The 17,145-nt window shown below is 45.4% G+C and overlaps 1 protein-coding gene across 1 annotated transcript in view; it reads right to left on the reverse strand.

The window, feature by feature from the left end:
* Positions 1 to 2,703: 2,703 nt before the first annotated feature.
* The window catches only part of Dhx8 (DEAH-box helicase 8), a 35,409-nt gene continuing 20,967 nt past the window's right edge, over positions 2,704 to 17,145 (reverse strand). The window contains exons 17-23 of the mRNA XM_040749856.1: positions 16,040 to 16,180; positions 12,290 to 12,445; positions 8,756 to 8,893; positions 7,032 to 7,160; positions 6,679 to 6,875; positions 5,925 to 6,104; positions 2,704 to 3,425 (exon numbers count right to left, since the gene is read on the reverse strand). Of these exons, the coding sequence (XP_040605790.1) occupies positions 3,206 to 3,425; positions 5,925 to 6,104; positions 6,679 to 6,875; positions 7,032 to 7,160; positions 8,756 to 8,893; positions 12,290 to 12,445; positions 16,040 to 16,180 (1,161 nt within the window). The 3' untranslated portion in view covers positions 2,704 to 3,205. The remainder of the gene's footprint in view (positions 3,426 to 5,924; positions 6,105 to 6,678; positions 6,876 to 7,031; positions 7,161 to 8,755; positions 8,894 to 12,289; positions 12,446 to 16,039; positions 16,181 to 17,145) is intronic.

Genomic DNA, 17,145 nt, shown 5'->3' on the forward strand with positions numbered 1-17,145 from the left:
CCGTTTGCTCTTTCTTCTGTGAGGCAAGGACCTAGGGTGGGAAGAGCTGTTGCCAGGAAGGAGATGACCAAGTGTTTGAAGTCTGTCCCAAGGTCTTACATGATGACACATGATGACCCCATTCCTGGATTCTAGTTTAGGCCCTCCCCTGCAGATCTGGAGTAAAGCAATTCCCCTCCGGCTGTTGATTTTCCTCCAGAAAATCAACTTCATGAAATCTCTTCCCCAGCCCAGGATCCTGTGAGGATCCAGAAATGATGGAGAGGGTACTTTTTAACCCAGATGGGAACCCCTGACTATCCCTTGGCTGGCCTGTCCCTAGGAATGTCCTCAGGGAGACACTGGTCTGTGACTTCGTGATCACAGTTGCTCCCATAACCAGGAGACCATGTTTATCCCAACTGCGTGTCTTTCCCCCTATAAGGTCCAGGTTGCTGCTTTTACTGGGGTCAGGGACAAGTGTTTAGAGAGTGGAAGAGGAGAAAGGTACTCCAGCAAGAAGCTGTAGGGGAGGAGGTGACAGCGGCTTCTGGGCAGGCTCCTTAGGGGGTAGCAGTGGCAGACATTCTCCCAAGGCAGTCCCAGGGTGGGAGGGACACAGTGGTCTGACTAAAGAGCTGTGACAGGCAGACCAGGTACAGGGAGGGACCGAATCTGTATCGAGAGCCAGCTTTCCAGAACTTGCTCGGTTAAAAACAAGCCCGTTCAGGGGAAGGCAAGTGCTACCCATAAGTACAGGGCACCGCTTTTTCCTAGAAACACCAAAAATCAAATGTACTGACAATTCAGAGAAAGAGACAGAAAAGCAGTTGTGGGTGGGGGGAGTTAGACCGAGCAGGATGACTCCTACCAAGCCTAACTATCTGATTTCGGTATCCAGCATCCACATGGTGGAGCAAGAGAACAAATTCCCTATGGGTTGTCCTCCAACCTCCACACATATGCACACAGTGGCCAAGATTCCAGTTCTGTGCATAAGACCCACATCATCTCTTGGGCTCTCAATCTTAGGAAATACTGGCTTGAGAATTGAATGAGACAAGAGCCAGGAGAGGTGGCTCAGCTGTTAAAAGCACTGGGGACTCTTCCAGAGGGTCTGGGTTTTATTCTCACGACAGCTCACAACCATTTGTAACTCCAATTCCAGGGGATCAATACCCTTTTCTGGCTTTGCAAGGACCAGGGATGACATACAAGTGGCACACAGACATTCCTGATGCAGGCAAAACACATATACACATAAAATAAAATAAGCAAATTTTTCTTAAAACTGGCCTGGTGATGTACATCTGTAAACCCACAACTTGGGAGGCTGAGGCAGGAGGATCATCATGAATCCAAAGGGATCTTGGACTATAAAGTGAGACCCAGTTTCAAACACACGGGAAAAGGAGGGTATGGAGAGAAATCAGGATCACTGTTAACAGGCCAGCTCAACCCCCCCAAATCTCAAGAGACTTCTTCCCCTCAAGGTAGTCTTGGCCTGTAGTTGAAGTAGCTACTCGGATGGGTGTTGTCACAGCAGAGAAGTGACCCCATCTCTCAAAAGACAAAGAAGGAATAATCAGAGATGCATCCATAATCAGCCCTATGGTCCTGACCTACCATTAGACACCCTTGCTGGGGCTTGGGCTGGGGCTGAGTACGGAGGACATACTTTCCTATCAAGAGGGGAGAAGGGAAAGCAGAGAGGGAAGAGAGCAAATATACTAAAAGGGCAACAATACGGATGTTAGCATGGCCCCATGCAAGGATGACGTGCACACTTGTCACCTGCCAAGTGTTCAAAAGACCAGGAACTGGATGCTGGGTTCCTATTTCTGTTTCATACAGGTCCTCACAGGGTGACATCTAAGGACACATACTCTGCCCCTCAATGCCTGGTCTATGTTCCTGTCCCTTGGATTTTCAGACTTGTCATCAGGGTGGCTTCTCTGCCACCAGTTACTACACACTGTCACATACCCAAGAGTGCTGTAGTCTCTTGACATCTGGCCTACCACTCAACAGTTAATTTACTCACGTCTAGAAGTTACTAACGTGGGAAGGGCTGCAGGAGGAATGCCATGGCCCAGGATGGGCCCAACATCCCCAGGGCTCCTCAGCAAGCTCGTCTAACTCAGCAGGACATGACGGTCTCCCTTCAGTACAGCGCCGCCTTAGTTACTCTGAGGGGGCACTAGGAAAAACCACTAACAGGAATGAAGCTATGGGTCACTACCCAGAGCACAGGTCTCATCAGCACACATCAGCTAAGAGGCATTATGCTTGCTTTCTGCTGGCAATGATGGAAAGGGAGGCTTTGCTCAGTCCATTGACGACTTCAGGAGGAAAAAAGCGGAAACAAACCACGTTGTCGTGGTGTTGTCATTTGCTATGTTTCAAAGGAAACAGAACACACTGCTCAATGAGAGTGTGACAGGAAGGGGACAGGATGGAGGAAATCTTTGTGGTGTTCAGATGTTGCATCCCTGACCACCAGGCACCAGATTGAAGCACTCTGGCACAGACTTGGTTATCTGGGGCCATGTGCTGCAAGGCTGAGCTAGCTCCATGGTGCTGAAAGAGACTGGAGGTCTGGCCCAGGGAGGCCTGGGCTCTGGTGTTAGGAGACTCTCCGTCATGTGTACCACACTGAACTCAGGCTGAGAGTCTGACATTCCAAATGCCCCTCCCACAAGAAAAAGTCACAATAAACCATTGTTTCCTTAAGAAAATAAATATTTCCAGTAGGTAAAAATCCAAGTACAGAGACTGGGGAGGGAGTAGGGAACGGGCCAACATGGCACATGAGTGTCATAGTTCATTCCTTCAGCAAGCACGAGCTGGGGTATCAGGTCCCTTGCCGTGTGTCATGCACCACAGACACTTGCCCACTCCCCGTCCATCCCAGGATGCAGAACTTGTCCGATCTGTGTATGTGACTTTTCAAGACAAGGTTTCTCTAATGTGTAGTCCTGGCTGTCCTGGAACTCACTCTGTAGACCAGGCTGGCCTCTAACTCAGAGATCCGTCTGCCTCCGCCTCTCCAGTGCCGGGCTTAAAGGCTCTGGCCAAAGCCCTGCTTAAATCTGTTTCTATCGTATCCTATGAAGACAGTTAGGTTTGGAAAATGTCAGTATGAGATAGGCCATCAAAGGACCAGCTTGTCATCAGCCAGAGGAAGCCACATGCTGCAGGAGAGGAGAGTGAGTGGTCCTGTCTTTCAGCGCCGCCGGAAGGCTCGGGAGATTCTCCAGGCATTCGGCTCCTCATAGCGATTATACAGTGGCTCCAGGCGCTGCTGCTTCTTCTGCTTGCTTAGCTTGGTTGGGTCGGAGACCTTGAAGAAAGCCGGAGCGAACTCCACAAGCCACCGGGGGTCAATGGTGGTGACCTCGCGCATGTATTCCTTGGTGGTCAGCACCAGTTCATGGTATACCACCCTGTGGGGAAAGACAAGACTCCAGTCTTGAATTACTCCACTCCACACTACTCTGGACCCTGGGGAACACAGCTGAGCTGACATTTTGTTCTTATCATTTCTCCTACCTAACCCTTCAGGAGACTGGTCTGTTTATGAAAGCCACACCCCATAACTGCGAGCCTACACCCAACAAAAGGCTGTTCACAGGGAACAGCTCTAGTCTGGTTTCAGACATGAACTAATCAAGTGGCAAAGAAACAGCTGTCCCTTCTCGAGGTTTCAGTTTCTTGATTTATAAAACTGGTTTCTCTCTCCTTTTTTTGTTTTTTCAAGACAGGGTTTCTCTGTATTGTTTTGGAGGCTGTCCTGGAACTCACTCTATAGACCAGCCTGGCCTCGAACTCACAGTGATCCGCCTGCCTCTGCATCCCAAGTGCTGGGATTAAAGGTGTGCGCCACCAACACCCGGCTTATAAAACTGGTTTCTCAGTTTCCATAGAATTCTAAGGTTCTGGAGGGGGCTACACAGATTACCACCACGGGATGGGGAGGGCTACTGGACAAGGCATGGTGTGTTGCACCAGGTGTGGTGGCACACACCTTTAAGTATGTGTATATTTGTGTGAGTGTGAGTTTGCATGTGGACATTAGAGAACTACTCTGTGGAATCAGTTTTTTCCTTCACCTAAGTTTATGTTGCTTCTGAGGATCAAACTCAGGCCACCTGGCTTGCACAGCAAACATTCATACCTACTGAGCCATCTCATCTGCCCTGGTTTTGTTTGTTTGAGACTGGGCTACCATGTGTAGCCCAGACTGGTCTCAAACTCAAGGCAATCCTCCTGCTTCAGCCTCCTGAGAGCTGAGATTACAAGCATGAGCCACCATGCCTTGTTTTAAGATTTTTTGAAGGACCATGCTGGGTGTACTGGCACATGCGCTTTTAACCCCAAAACTTGAGAGGCAGAGGCAGGCAGATCTCTGGGAGTCCTAGGCCAGCCTGGTCTACAGAGTGAGTTCTAGACCAACCAGAGGTACATAATGAGACCCTGTCTCGAAAAAGAAAAAACCCAAAAACTTTTAAAGACCATCTCATCACTAGATTATTGATGAGGGAGGTCCTTCTGTATATATGTTTCTCTTATTGGCTGATGAATAAAACACTATTTGGCCAATAGAGGCAGGAAGATAGGCAGGACTAGGAGATGAGAAGAATTCTAGGAAAGGTAGGCAGAGAGGGCCTCAAGGAGACACCACCATGTAGAGACTGGAAAGATAGGACGCCAGGCATTCTCTGGCAAGATAAGGCCATGTAGAAATACGTAGATTATTAGGGGGTTGAAGAGATGGCTCAGAGGTTAAGAGCACTGGCTGCTCTTCCAGAGGTCCTGAGTTCAATTCCCAGCCACCACATGGTGGCTCACAACCATCTATAACGAGATCTGGTGCCCTCTTCTGGCATGCAGGCATACATGCAGACAGGACACTATACATAATAAATAAATTAAAAAAAAAAGAAATGTGTAGATTAGTAGTTATGGGTTAATAATTAAGCCAGTAAGAAGCCCTAGCCATCAGCCAATAGTTTTATAATTAATATAGCATCCATGTGTTTATTGGGGCTAAAGTGGCTGTGGGACCTGGTGGGGCGAGAGAAACTCCAGCAACAGATGATTTCTAAGATCCTTCCCTGCTTTCACGCCTATTAATTTTACTTCTCTTAAAAAGGATGTTTATGGGCCAGAAAGACAACTCAGTAGGTAAAACGCTTGCCTTGCAAGGCTGAGGACCTAAATTCAATCTCCAGCACCTAAGTAATGCTGGTCACGGTAACACATACTTGTAATCTCAGTGCTGAGGAGGCGGAGACAGAAGGATCCCTAGGGCTCACCAGCCAATCTAGTCTCATTGGTGTGCTCTGGGCAACAAGATTATCTTAAAAGAAGGAAGACTGTTTCCAAGGATGACTCCTGAGGCTGTGGAACAATCCTGTTGTTCACTGTAAATATGTATTACTCTTATTGGTTAATAAAGAACTGACTGGCCTATAGCTGGGCAGAAAGAGACTGGGTGGGAGAACAAGACTAGAAGATCATTGGGAGGAAGGAAGATGGATTCTTGGGAGTTGCCAGGAGATGAACTGGGAATAAGACATGCTGGAGGACAGGTAAAGCAATAAGCCATATGGCAATATGTAGATTAATGGAAATGGGTTAATTTAAGTGGTAAGAGTTAGTAACAAGCCTAAGCTCTGACAGTGCATTTATAATTAAGGACCCGGGTTGGTTATTTGAGAACTTCTGGGTGGGAAAGAAGAGTGCATCTACATCCTGAGGCTGTCCTCTGAACTCCACACGTGCACAAAGGTGCACCTGCACACATAAACTCACACGTCAATGAAAAAATGGGGAGCTTGGTAGTGTCCCTACTTTGGGCTTCTGCTACTCTAGAAATTCTAGAATGAGAAGTGAGGGTGTAGAGACTTAGGGGTCCTCTCTGCTTAGGACATACCACCTACCATTCTGGCTGTCTGTTGAAGAGAGCACTGGAAGGATGGATGTAGACCACCTGCTGGTCAATCAGTGTCCGGTAACCCTCCTGCGGGTCCTTCTTGGCAGCATTCCGGAAGAACCCACTGCAGATGGCCTTCTGCACTCGGACTGTGGATTTACCGCAGGAGACCACATCCAGCTTGTGCCTATCAGGACAGCAAGAGCACAGAAGACATGAGCCTGCTCCGTGAGCAGTGCGCTATAGAAGTAGCACTGGACATAGTGGGCAATATGAAGGGAATAAAAGCCAGACGCTTGACTCAGGCAAGAGTTCAAGCCCAGACTAATGATCCAGAGGCTTGTAAACAAAGCATTTTCCCCCCGTCCTTTCAAGACAGGGTTGTTTCTCTGTGTAGCCATGCCTGTCCTGGATCTCATTTTGAAGACCAGGCTGGCCTTGAACTCAGAGATCCATCTGCCTCTGTCTCCCAAGTGCTGGGATTAAAGGCATGTGCCATTACCACCAGGCTAGCAAAGCATTCTTAACTAATTAAATTATCTTCCTCTTAGGAAGTTTCTGAAGCTATCCTCAGCCACGTGCCTGCCTACAAGGAGACAGCCTACAAGTAAGATGACCACTGGAGGAAAACCTTCTATAAAAAACAAGCACACAGATACCTGCAACTATGCAAACACAATTGGAGATGAGCAGTCATATGACCCAGGGAGACACGACAACTGAAACACTAATGACACCCATTCCACCCATTCCTGGCTGACCTGTCCATTATGCCTAACATCTGCTTGCGAATGTCCTGGGCCCGGCGTAGGGAACGAGCCTGGATAAAATTCTCATAGCACCAAGGGTTGGAGAATTTGTTGTTCTTCCAGGAGTTGTACACAGCCAGCAAGGTAAGATGGTCCCCTTCTGTCTGGTGGAATTTGGCCTTCTTCTGATCTGCAAGGGCCTGTTTATCCTGCCAAGCAGTGGGACAGAAAGTCATTCCTTACCCAACAACTACTAAGTGAACGGTTAGCACAGGAACATATGAGCACCCTTATCACAGCATCTCCAACAAACAACACAACACAGGCTGATGTCACTACATCCATTCGGACAAGGGGTTGAGTACCTTGGGTCGGTAGAAGACATTCTGCACAGACAACATGGACACGATAGTCAGCATCTCTTCACTGCAGCCCAGATGCACAGACATGATGAGCATTTTGCAGAGCATTGGCTCCAGGGGAAACTCCGCCATCTACAGGAAGAAGAAGAAACTACAACTGCTTCCCTGTGCACAATGCACATGGTCTGAACTAGCCATGGAAGGCACATGGAAGGAGAGATTACAGATGTCCCCATGATGATGTGGGGTGCCTGTCTCCACCACAAACTTACTTTGCTAATAAGCACTCAGAGCCTGAGAATACACTACTGTTGATGTAAATGGGAATGTTGCAGGTACCCTTTATTTGTTCTTGAGATTATAGGGAGCTACTTCCAGGCTAGCCAGGGCTATACACAGAACAATCTATTTTAAAATAACAATAAAAACAGTAATCATAAAAATAACCAAGATTAGATTTAATAATATATCCTGAGTAAAACAAACTGCAGTCTTTTCTAATAAGAAATATTTTAAAGTGATAACATAAAATTAAAGTTAAAAAGCAAAACTTGGGCCGGGTGTTGGTGGCGCACGCCTTCAATCCCAGCACTCGGGAGGCAGAGGCAGGCGGATCTCTGTGAGTTCGAGGCCAGCCTGGTCTACAAAGTGAGTTCCAGGACAGCCTCCAAAGCCACAGAGAAACCCTGTCTCGAAAAACCCAAAAAAAAAAAAAAAAAAAAAAAAGAGCAAAACTTGCCAGGCAGTGGTGGCACACGCCTTTAATCCCAGCACTTGGGAGGCAGAGGCATATAGATCTGTGAGTTTGAGGCCAGTCTGGTCTTAAGAATGAGTTCTAGGATGGCCAGGGATACACGGTGATAGCCTGTCACCCCCCTCCCCACCAAAAAACTAAAATGTTGTGGGATAATCTTTTTGTACACTGTGAAGACATGTTATTCTAATTGTTTTTTTGTTGCTGTTGTTTTGTTTTGGTTTGGTTTTGGTTTTTCAAGACAGGGTTACTCAGGAGCTATGGAGCCAGTCCTGGAAATCACTCTGTAGACCAGGTCTATAGACCAGGCTGGCCTTGAACTCACAGAGATTTGCCTGCCTCTGCCTCCCAAGTGCTGGGATTATAGATGTGTGCCACCACCTGGCTTTATTTTTTTCCCTTTGGATTGGTTTATAAAAAAAGGCCAAGCTTTTATAATTAATAATAAGTCTCCAAGTCATTTTTTTGTGAGTTGTTGGCCCAAAATAAAAGTCCATCTACATTAAAATAAAATAGCAAAACCTCAACTGGTAAGATGGCTTAGTAGGAAAAGGTAGTTAGGGCAACAGCCTGTGACCTGAATTCAATCCTTAGAACCCGTGCAAAGGTGGAAACACAGAAGCAACTCCACAAAGTTGGCAGCCATGACCACCTCCAGCACCCACACACAATAATAACAATAAACCTGGAGTAGAAATAAACTCCACTCATTTTTTGAAAGAAAATAAAAGGCATTTAAGACTAGCTGTGGTGATGTCTGCCTAAAATCCCAGCACTTGGGAGGAAGTGTTGGGAAGATCAGAGTTCAAGGTCAGCCTGGGCTCCCAGTACCATCTCCCCTCCACTACCTTCGAAAGAGCATTCAATCCTACTCAAAGCTTCTCCAAGGCCTTAACACTTGTTTTTGCAAAACCAAAGGTGGAAGACTGGTCAGGGCGTCCTCCCCAAAGCACGAGTTCTTCCTGCCCCTTACCCTGCGGCCCAAGCGAGTGAGCAGGCCTTCATCATCCAGGGCCCCCAATGTATACAGCTGCTCCATGGCTGTGATCAGAGTTTCCATCGGTGGGGCATCCATGAAGTCAAAGGAGAGCAGGTCATTAATGCCCATGGCCTAGAAAATAAAGCAATAGGAAAATGAGCCTCACCGGTTGGGAGGTGCTCCCCTGTTATATGCTCTGCTCTTTCTTCAATTAGGAAGTCCAGGCAGAGTAGCAGTAACCTCCAGACTCTTACCACACAAAGCTCAGACTATTAACAATCATGTACTTTCTCAGAAACTTCCTTCCTGCTGCCATTTCCCAAGTGCTGGAATTACAGATGTACACAACTATGCCTGACTTATGCAGTGCTGGGGAGGGAACGAAAGGCTTCATGAATGGTACACAAACACTCTAGCAACTGAACTAAATCCCTAGCTCCCTAAAGAAACTTTTAAAAACAGTTCCTTCTATACTGGAGAGATGGCTCAGAGGTAAGGGCACTTTGCTGTTCTTCTGGACTTCAATTCTCAAGAGTCAACATCAGGCAGCTCACAACCATCTGTAACTCTAACTCCAGGCAATCCACTGACCTGACCTTCCAAAGCACCTGCACTCATGTGCAAACACCCACATGCAAATAATACACACGCTATACATAATTATAAATCTTTAAACAAAACAAAAACATTCACTGCGCATCAAGTTCTAGGTCAACCTGGAATACATGTCTCAAAACACACACAAATACACACACACACACACACACACACACACACACACACACACACACACACACACACAGGTCCAGTTTCCTGTGCAAACCTGACAATCTGAGTTGATCTCTAGACACCCTCCTGATGTTAGGAGAGAATCTACTCCCATACGTCCTTTGACGTCCATATGCATTCAACACACACTCATCTCCACTCACAGTCACTGAAAAAAGGAAAAAGTACACAGGAGATATAGGGTGATAAGCAAAGTTAAAGGTTTAAATAGATGTTTCACTAAAGAAGACACACAAGCTCTAGCAGGGCAATGCAGTAAAAACTACAGTAAGACACTGGGGGTGTGTACAGCAGGACAGGAAAAAAATAGGACATCTTATATATTTCTTACAGGAATGTGAAAATCCACTATGGAAAACAGTTTGGTGATGGTTTAAAAAGTAAAACACAGCCTGGCATGGTGCTTTTTTGTTTTGTTTTTAACTACAGTCCTCAGGAGGCAGAGGAAGGCTACTCTAAGTTTCAGGCCAACCAAGGCTAACAAGTTATCAAAAATAAAAAGTTTAAAAAGTTAAACATAGAGTCACCATATAACCCAACCTGTATATCCCTAGGTTCATAAATATCAAGAGGAGGCTGGTAAGATGGTCAAGTGGTTGAGAGCACGCATTACTCTTCACAGAAGCTGAGTTCAGTTCTCAGCATCCATGTCAGGATGTAACTCTAGCTTCAGGGAATCCACCAGTCTGGCCTCTGTGAACACCAGAACCTATGTGTACATACCCACACACACATAGACACATAATAAAAAATAAATCTTAAAATACACATTGAGGAGCTGGAGAGATAGCTCAGAGGTTAAGAGCACTGGCTGTTCTTCCAGAGGACCTGAGTTCAATTCCCAGCACCCATATGGTGGTTCACAACCATTCATAATGAGATCTGGTTCCCTTTTCTGGCATGCAGGCACACACATGGGCACTATATACATAACAGATAAATCTTTTAAAAAAACACACATATTGAGGGGTCAGAGAGATGATAACAGTTAACAGCAATGGCTTCTTCCAGAGGACCTATGTTCAATTCCCAACACTTACGGGGCAGCTTAAAATTCTACAACTTTAATCTCAGGGAATTCAGTGTCCCCTTCCGGCTTCCTCGGGCATAGCATACACATGGTAGACAGATACAGATACATGCAAACAAAGCACTCCTACACATGTAAATAATCGAAAGCAGGAACTCAGATATTTGTGGAGTGCTTCACACCACAGTAGGTGTGGGACATATAGACAGTGCCAACATGGCTCCCACTCAAGAGTTCCATGTACGGGAACTCTGTTCACAAACACAGTATGACACATGTGCATGGCACAAAACAGGAGCTAACACACTCGTCAGCTAACTTGGTAAAGGTGACTGAATGATGCTCTATTCAAGACTGTATGAAGGGCGATCTGCCTTCTACGTCTTCTCATAAAGTGTCTAATCATAAGCACAGCAGGTACCCAATAACTGCTTATTGTGTGAATAATAACTATGAAGAGTTATGTCAGTAATCACTGTGCCACGTGCCTTCGCCCCATCATTGCACCTATCTCTCCAATAAACGCCATTAACCGTTCCTCCTTTAGGACAAAATCACAGAACAGAGGGCTGAGCAGATCAACTTGCCCAAAGTCACATGGCCAAAGCAGAGGTCTGGGCCACAGAGGCCTCCCTGCTGGCCCTCTGGGGACCACGGCAGGCTTTTTTTCTCTGAAGCTCTGCTTTAGCCTCTCTTACAAGAAATGAATAATAAATGACAAGAGAGCACTGCACTGGTGAAGTGCCAGGGCCCCAGGGCAGCACTGGCGTCAGGGGACAGACCATGAGCTGAGAAGTGACTCATGTGGCTTCTCCTGCCAAGAGACTGACATCCTCACTGTGGACCGCGAGAGGAAGAGCAGAGTTCTGACTAAAAAGCAAGCCCTGCAGGACAGCTGGGACCTGGACAGCCTCCCCTTGCAAAGTTTCAGAAACCAGTACGTCTTTTCCCCTTTTATACACCAGAACTCAAGGCTGGAGAGATGGCTCAGCAGCTCTGCTGTTCTTCCAGAGGACCCAAGTTCGATTCTCTACACCCAAGTTAGGTTCACAGTCATCAGTAATTCCCCTCCAGAGGGGTTCTGATGCCTCTGAGCTCCCTTCTGAGAGCATCTGCACTCACATTCACATATCCGCATGCACACACGTGCACATGCATGCACAGAGTTAAAAATAATGAAAATAAACATTAAAAAACAAAGATTTAAAAACCAGAATTCATCCAAGTAGTGGAACATGCCTTTAATCCCAGCACTTGGGGGTACTGGTAAGTGGATCTCTTTGAGTTCAAGGCCAAACCTAGTTTATATAGCAAGTTCCAGGCCAATATATAGTAAGACCTTGTCTCAAAGACACACAGACACAGACACAGACACACACACACACATACACACACAATGCAAAAAATATATTTGGATCTGAAAGCTAAAGTGGTTGGGGTTAAATATGTCTGTAGTTTGTAGTTTGGCACTGATTATATTGCTTAATTTCTTTTTAGAAAATGTCTCATAACTAAAACCCAGTACAACCAAATATCCTGCTGGTTATTACAGTAAGAAACAAACTGTGCACTCACAGGGGACTGCAATTTCAGTTCAGACCTGCACAGGGAGCTGTTATCACAGACACTGCAAATAACTGCACCTCATTCAAAGGGATCATTCCGTGAGGTGACCTAAGGAAGAGGGCTGTGGGGTAGATGGTTCTTACCTTGAGGGACAGCACTGTGCTGGCCAGGTTGGTTCTTTGGATTTCCGGCACATTGGTGGTCAGCATTTCATCTCGGTAGGCACGTTCAGTGTATAGCCTGTAACACTTTCCTGGGCCGGTTCGCCCAGCTCTGCCAGCTCTCTGCTTTGCCTGAGCCTAGAGGGTGAGCATACAGAGTACCAGCTGTAAAACATGGCTCAGCAGCTCTATCCAGGAAATCTGCTGGGGAGGGGACTGGAAAATGTTTTGTTTCCCTTTTATGAAAGAGGGTTTCACAAAGATATTTTCATCTATACTGTAAGCATGAAGGCTAGGGAAAAGAGAGAGGCTTCAGAAAGATAGACCCACCACAGCACTGGGGCAGGCTTCTCAGAGTCAGCAGTTTAGGACCATTTCCAACACTACGGATGGTCTTACCAATTCTCAGTATTTCTAGAAGTTTGTTCCAGGGAAGCACATACAAGGCAGGTGAACAGAAGAAATATAGAGAACAGAACAGACAATAAAACACCGGCCCCACAGTTATGAACAAAACTGGAAGCAAACTAAATGAATTACAAAGACAACACCAATGACTTTTTAGTCATTTCAAAATTGGCTTTGCAGTATTTAATGACAAAACAGTTACAACTTGTCAGATGAAAAGTGCAAGTTACAACTAATATGACACTAATTTTACCAATTGTTGGCTTTTTGTTCTGTTTTGTTTTGTTTTTTTCAGACAGGGTCTCATTATGAAGAGTGCTGGGATTAACAGTGTTAAAGGTATATGCCATTGGCCGGGCGGTGGTGGCGAACGCCTTTAATCCCAGCACTCGGGAGGCAGAGGCAGGCGGATCTTTGTGCGTTCGAGGCCAGGCTGGACCGATAGCCTCCGAAACAATACAGAGAAACCCTGTCTCGTTAAAAAAAAAAAAAAAAAAAAAAAGGTATATGCCATCATGCCAGGGGGTCTATGTAGCCCTGGCTATCCTACAACTTGATATGCAGGCTAGGCTGGCCTGGAACTCACAGAGATCCTCCTGCCTTGGCCTTCCAAGTGTTGGGATTATAGGCATGAACTACCTTTCCAGCCTATGAAGTGTTTGATGAGTGTGTATAAATTATTAGGATGAAATGGCTGGAGAAGAACACCTTAACAACATGTCAGTGGCTTAGTCTATGCATGGTTTCTATTTCTTTCTTTTTGCTTTTTGTTTGTTTGAGACAGTGTTTTTCTGTGAGTATCCCTGGCTGTCTTGGAACTTTCTATAGGCTGGGCTGGCCTCGACTCACAGAGATCCACCTACCTCTGACTCCTGAGTGTTGTCACCACCTCCTGGCATATTTCTTTAGATTTATTACTTTTATGTGGTGTGGAGGTACATGATGAGCTTATGTGTACTACATGCATGCAGGAGTCCCCAAAGGCTACAAGAAGGCATTGTATCTCCTAGAACTGGAGTTATAGGAGATCATAAACCACCTCACAGGTGCTGAGAATAGAACCCAGGTCCTCAACAAGAAGAGTAAAGAGTAAACACTCTTAACTGCTGAGCCATCTCTCCAGCACTATATGACTTTTATTTTAAGACTTTAATAAATATCCAATGAAGAATGTCCAATAGTTAATAGTGAACAAAATCAAGCCCTGGCTGGCCGGGGTGGCACATACCTTTAATCCCAGCACTCTAGAGACAGAGGTAGGCGGATCTCTGAGTTCAAGGCCAGTCTATTTGACAGAGCAAGTTCCAGGACAGCCAGGGCTACACAGAAACCCTATAACGAGAGGGGGGGGCATGAAAGGACAAGGAGTCATACCAATCCATGCAGCACTGAAGCACTCACATTGTCAAGGCTGCATAGCATCCCATGATGCCTCTCCAAATCAGGAAAGGCACATGTAGCCAATTATTTGGTCATCAGGAGAGACATATATTGTCCTAAGAAGCTATACAGAGCACATGTCTTGTACCCAGGCTTTCTAGAGCCAAATCCTACTTCTACCAACTATGTGATAACAGGCAAGTCCTTTACTCCCTCTGTGCCCTAACCTCCTGGCTGTGAAATGACAATACCATCTACTACTCAGGACTGGTGGGAGAATGTCTTGAGTCAGTGTAGGTAAAACACTTAGGACAGTGCCTGGTACTTGATAAGCACCCTGTGAGTGCTAGTCATTATTATTACTGAACTATCAGAATGAAAATAGCTTTGTGGTTTTTACAAACTATAAAAGTTAATGCATGGCTGCTATAAAAGACGAACACAATATTTTAAAATGTCTAAAGCAAAAAAGTTTCCATCATCCACCAAACCGAGCAATCAGTTGCACAGCAGCACCCACCAAAAAGCCCTAGCTAACACTCTGCCTCCAGGCTTCCAGTGTGGGGCACAGCCATATGCTCAGCTCAGAAATGCACAACATGTACTTTTTAAACAAAAATCAGATTGCTGCATTCATATTTTGTAGCTCGCTTCCTTAAATATGCCACAGTTACAGGTTTACAACATTAAATATAAATACACACCAGCAGTTAATTCCACATAATACTCTATGGCTGGTTATACTATATTTGATTAAACTGCTTCCCCTTCTGGCTGATCTAGGAGCTATCCTTCCACGAGCAGCCATTTTTGTTTTTTGAATATGTACTCAATCATGTCTAACTCTCCAACATGTTCCTAAAAACAGAACAGTTAAAGAGATGAACTTTAAAATTTTACATAAGCTGTCACCAAACTTCCCTCAAAAAAAGGTGACCAGGTGAGAGATTATTTCATAATTATCAGAGAAATAGATAATTATCTCATGAATTACCACTAACTCAGCTATCTGCTACTAAATATTTTTAAAATATCCACTTGCTGGTTGTGGTGACACATGCCTTTAATCTCAGCACTGGGGTGAGGGTGGGAGGGCAGAGGCAGACAGATCTGTCTGAGTTCAAGGCCAGCATGATCTACACAGCAAGTTCCAGGCCAGCCAAGGAACAAAACAAAACAAAACAAAACAAAACAGACCAAATGAATTGTGTGTGTGTCTGCTCTCGGGGGCTGGAGAAATAGCTTAGTGGTTAAGAGCACATACTGCTTTTGCAGGGGAGCAGTGTTCCCACATTAGCAGCTCATGAACTCCAGGGATCTGAAGCATTCTTCTGGCCTCCATAGTGCATGCACACATACAAATAATAAAAATACCTAACACAAGTAAGACAATCTTTAAAAAACAAAACAAAAATTTGGAGTTTGTGGGTTACTTTAATTTTGAAATCTTACTCTAGAATTATAAATACAGAGTCAGGGATATAGTTCAGTAGTAGAGTGCTTGCCTAATATACATAGGACCTAAATTTAATCCTATAAAACACACATACAGTGGCTAGCAGACATCATATGAAGCCTCCCTTTATACCACGCTAAGTTAACCTTTGAAAACAGTAAGGTTCAAAATACAGAATCAAGCTAAGTGTGGCGCCATATGCCTATAATCCCATAATGAGACAGAAGCAAGAGGATCCCACATCTAAGGCCAGCTTAAGCTATACAGCAAGACCCTGTCTTTTTTATTTTATTGATTTTCAAAACAAGGTCTCTCTTAAAATTCACTATGTAGACCAGGCTAGTCTAGAATACAAGGCCCTGTCTTGAAACAAACAGCAAAGAAAAGATAGGAGGGAGGGAGGAACCCACCCCCATCCAGAACCAGAACCAATCCCAGAAAGACCCTCATCAGGATTTTGAAAAAAGCTTATGATAGATGCAGCCAACCTGAGAGATAGGTGTCACCACAAGCTGGTCGATCCCTGTTTTAGAATTGTAAACTTTCTGTTTCACAAATCCAGGGTCAACTACATAGTAGATGCCGTCGATGGTCAGCGATGTCTCTGCAATGTTGGTGGCAATCACGACCTACAGATGAGACAGAGTCAGAGTGAGATGAGGCTGAAACAGGTCTCTCATGTTCCCGGCCAGGATCTGCTGCTACGTCCCTCTAGACACTTGACATTTAACCCAGGCTCAGGTCTCCAGTGAGCCTTCATCTGAAGGCTCCTTTGGAAGTGGGTGGTGCCTCAGAGGTGTAAAGCAGGAAAGAGCTGAGGCTGCTCAGACTCAACCTCATTTGGTATAAATAGCTGTGTATCTCATTGTCTAGAGCGGATGATTACTATAATTTTAATTCTCTGGCTCCCTAGGAAAGCACAGATTTCCTGGCATCACATGTGCCACTGGAAAATGAGATTTTTCTTTCTCTCACAGGGACTACGAATGGGCTGTTCACATATGTGGAACAAGAGGAGAACTGTATCTTCTCTCCTCATCATAAAATGAACCACGAGGCGACAGAGGAATTTCAGTGTGTGTGTGCAGCAGTGTCTGATCTAGAAGATTATGACTCCCAGCCTGGCTTCCCACCCAGAGGTTCAGCTCATAAAACACAATTGCTTAGAAAAATCATTGCTAAGAGGCGCCAAAATGTCTCACATCATACCATTATCTTACTGGCCCTGGAAGGCATTGACCTGCCACACAGCCAAAGGCCCTGCTTAGAAACAATGCAACCTTGGAGGCTGCAAAGATAGCTCAGCAGTTAAGAGCATTGGTCGCTCTTCCAGAGGACCTGAGTTCAATTCCCAGCACCCACATGGTGACTCACACCTGTCTGTAACACCAATTCCAGGGCTTCTGATACCCTTACACAAACATACATGCAGGCAAAACACCAATGAACATAAAAAAGTAGTAGTTGAAAAAAAAAACAAAAAGAAAAAAAAAACAATCCAATCAACAGAAACAGGACAGAGGAAGAACTCAACATCTGCCTGTCCCAAACCTGCTCCCATGTTAGAACCGTGTTCCCCAGTTATACAAGTTAA

This window comes from Mesocricetus auratus, unplaced genomic scaffold, assembly GCF_017639785.1.
Source record: "Mesocricetus auratus isolate SY011 unplaced genomic scaffold, BCM_Maur_2.0 Super-Scaffold_100007, whole genome shotgun sequence".
Classification (NCBI taxonomy): domain Eukaryota; kingdom Metazoa; phylum Chordata; class Mammalia; order Rodentia; family Cricetidae; genus Mesocricetus; species Mesocricetus auratus.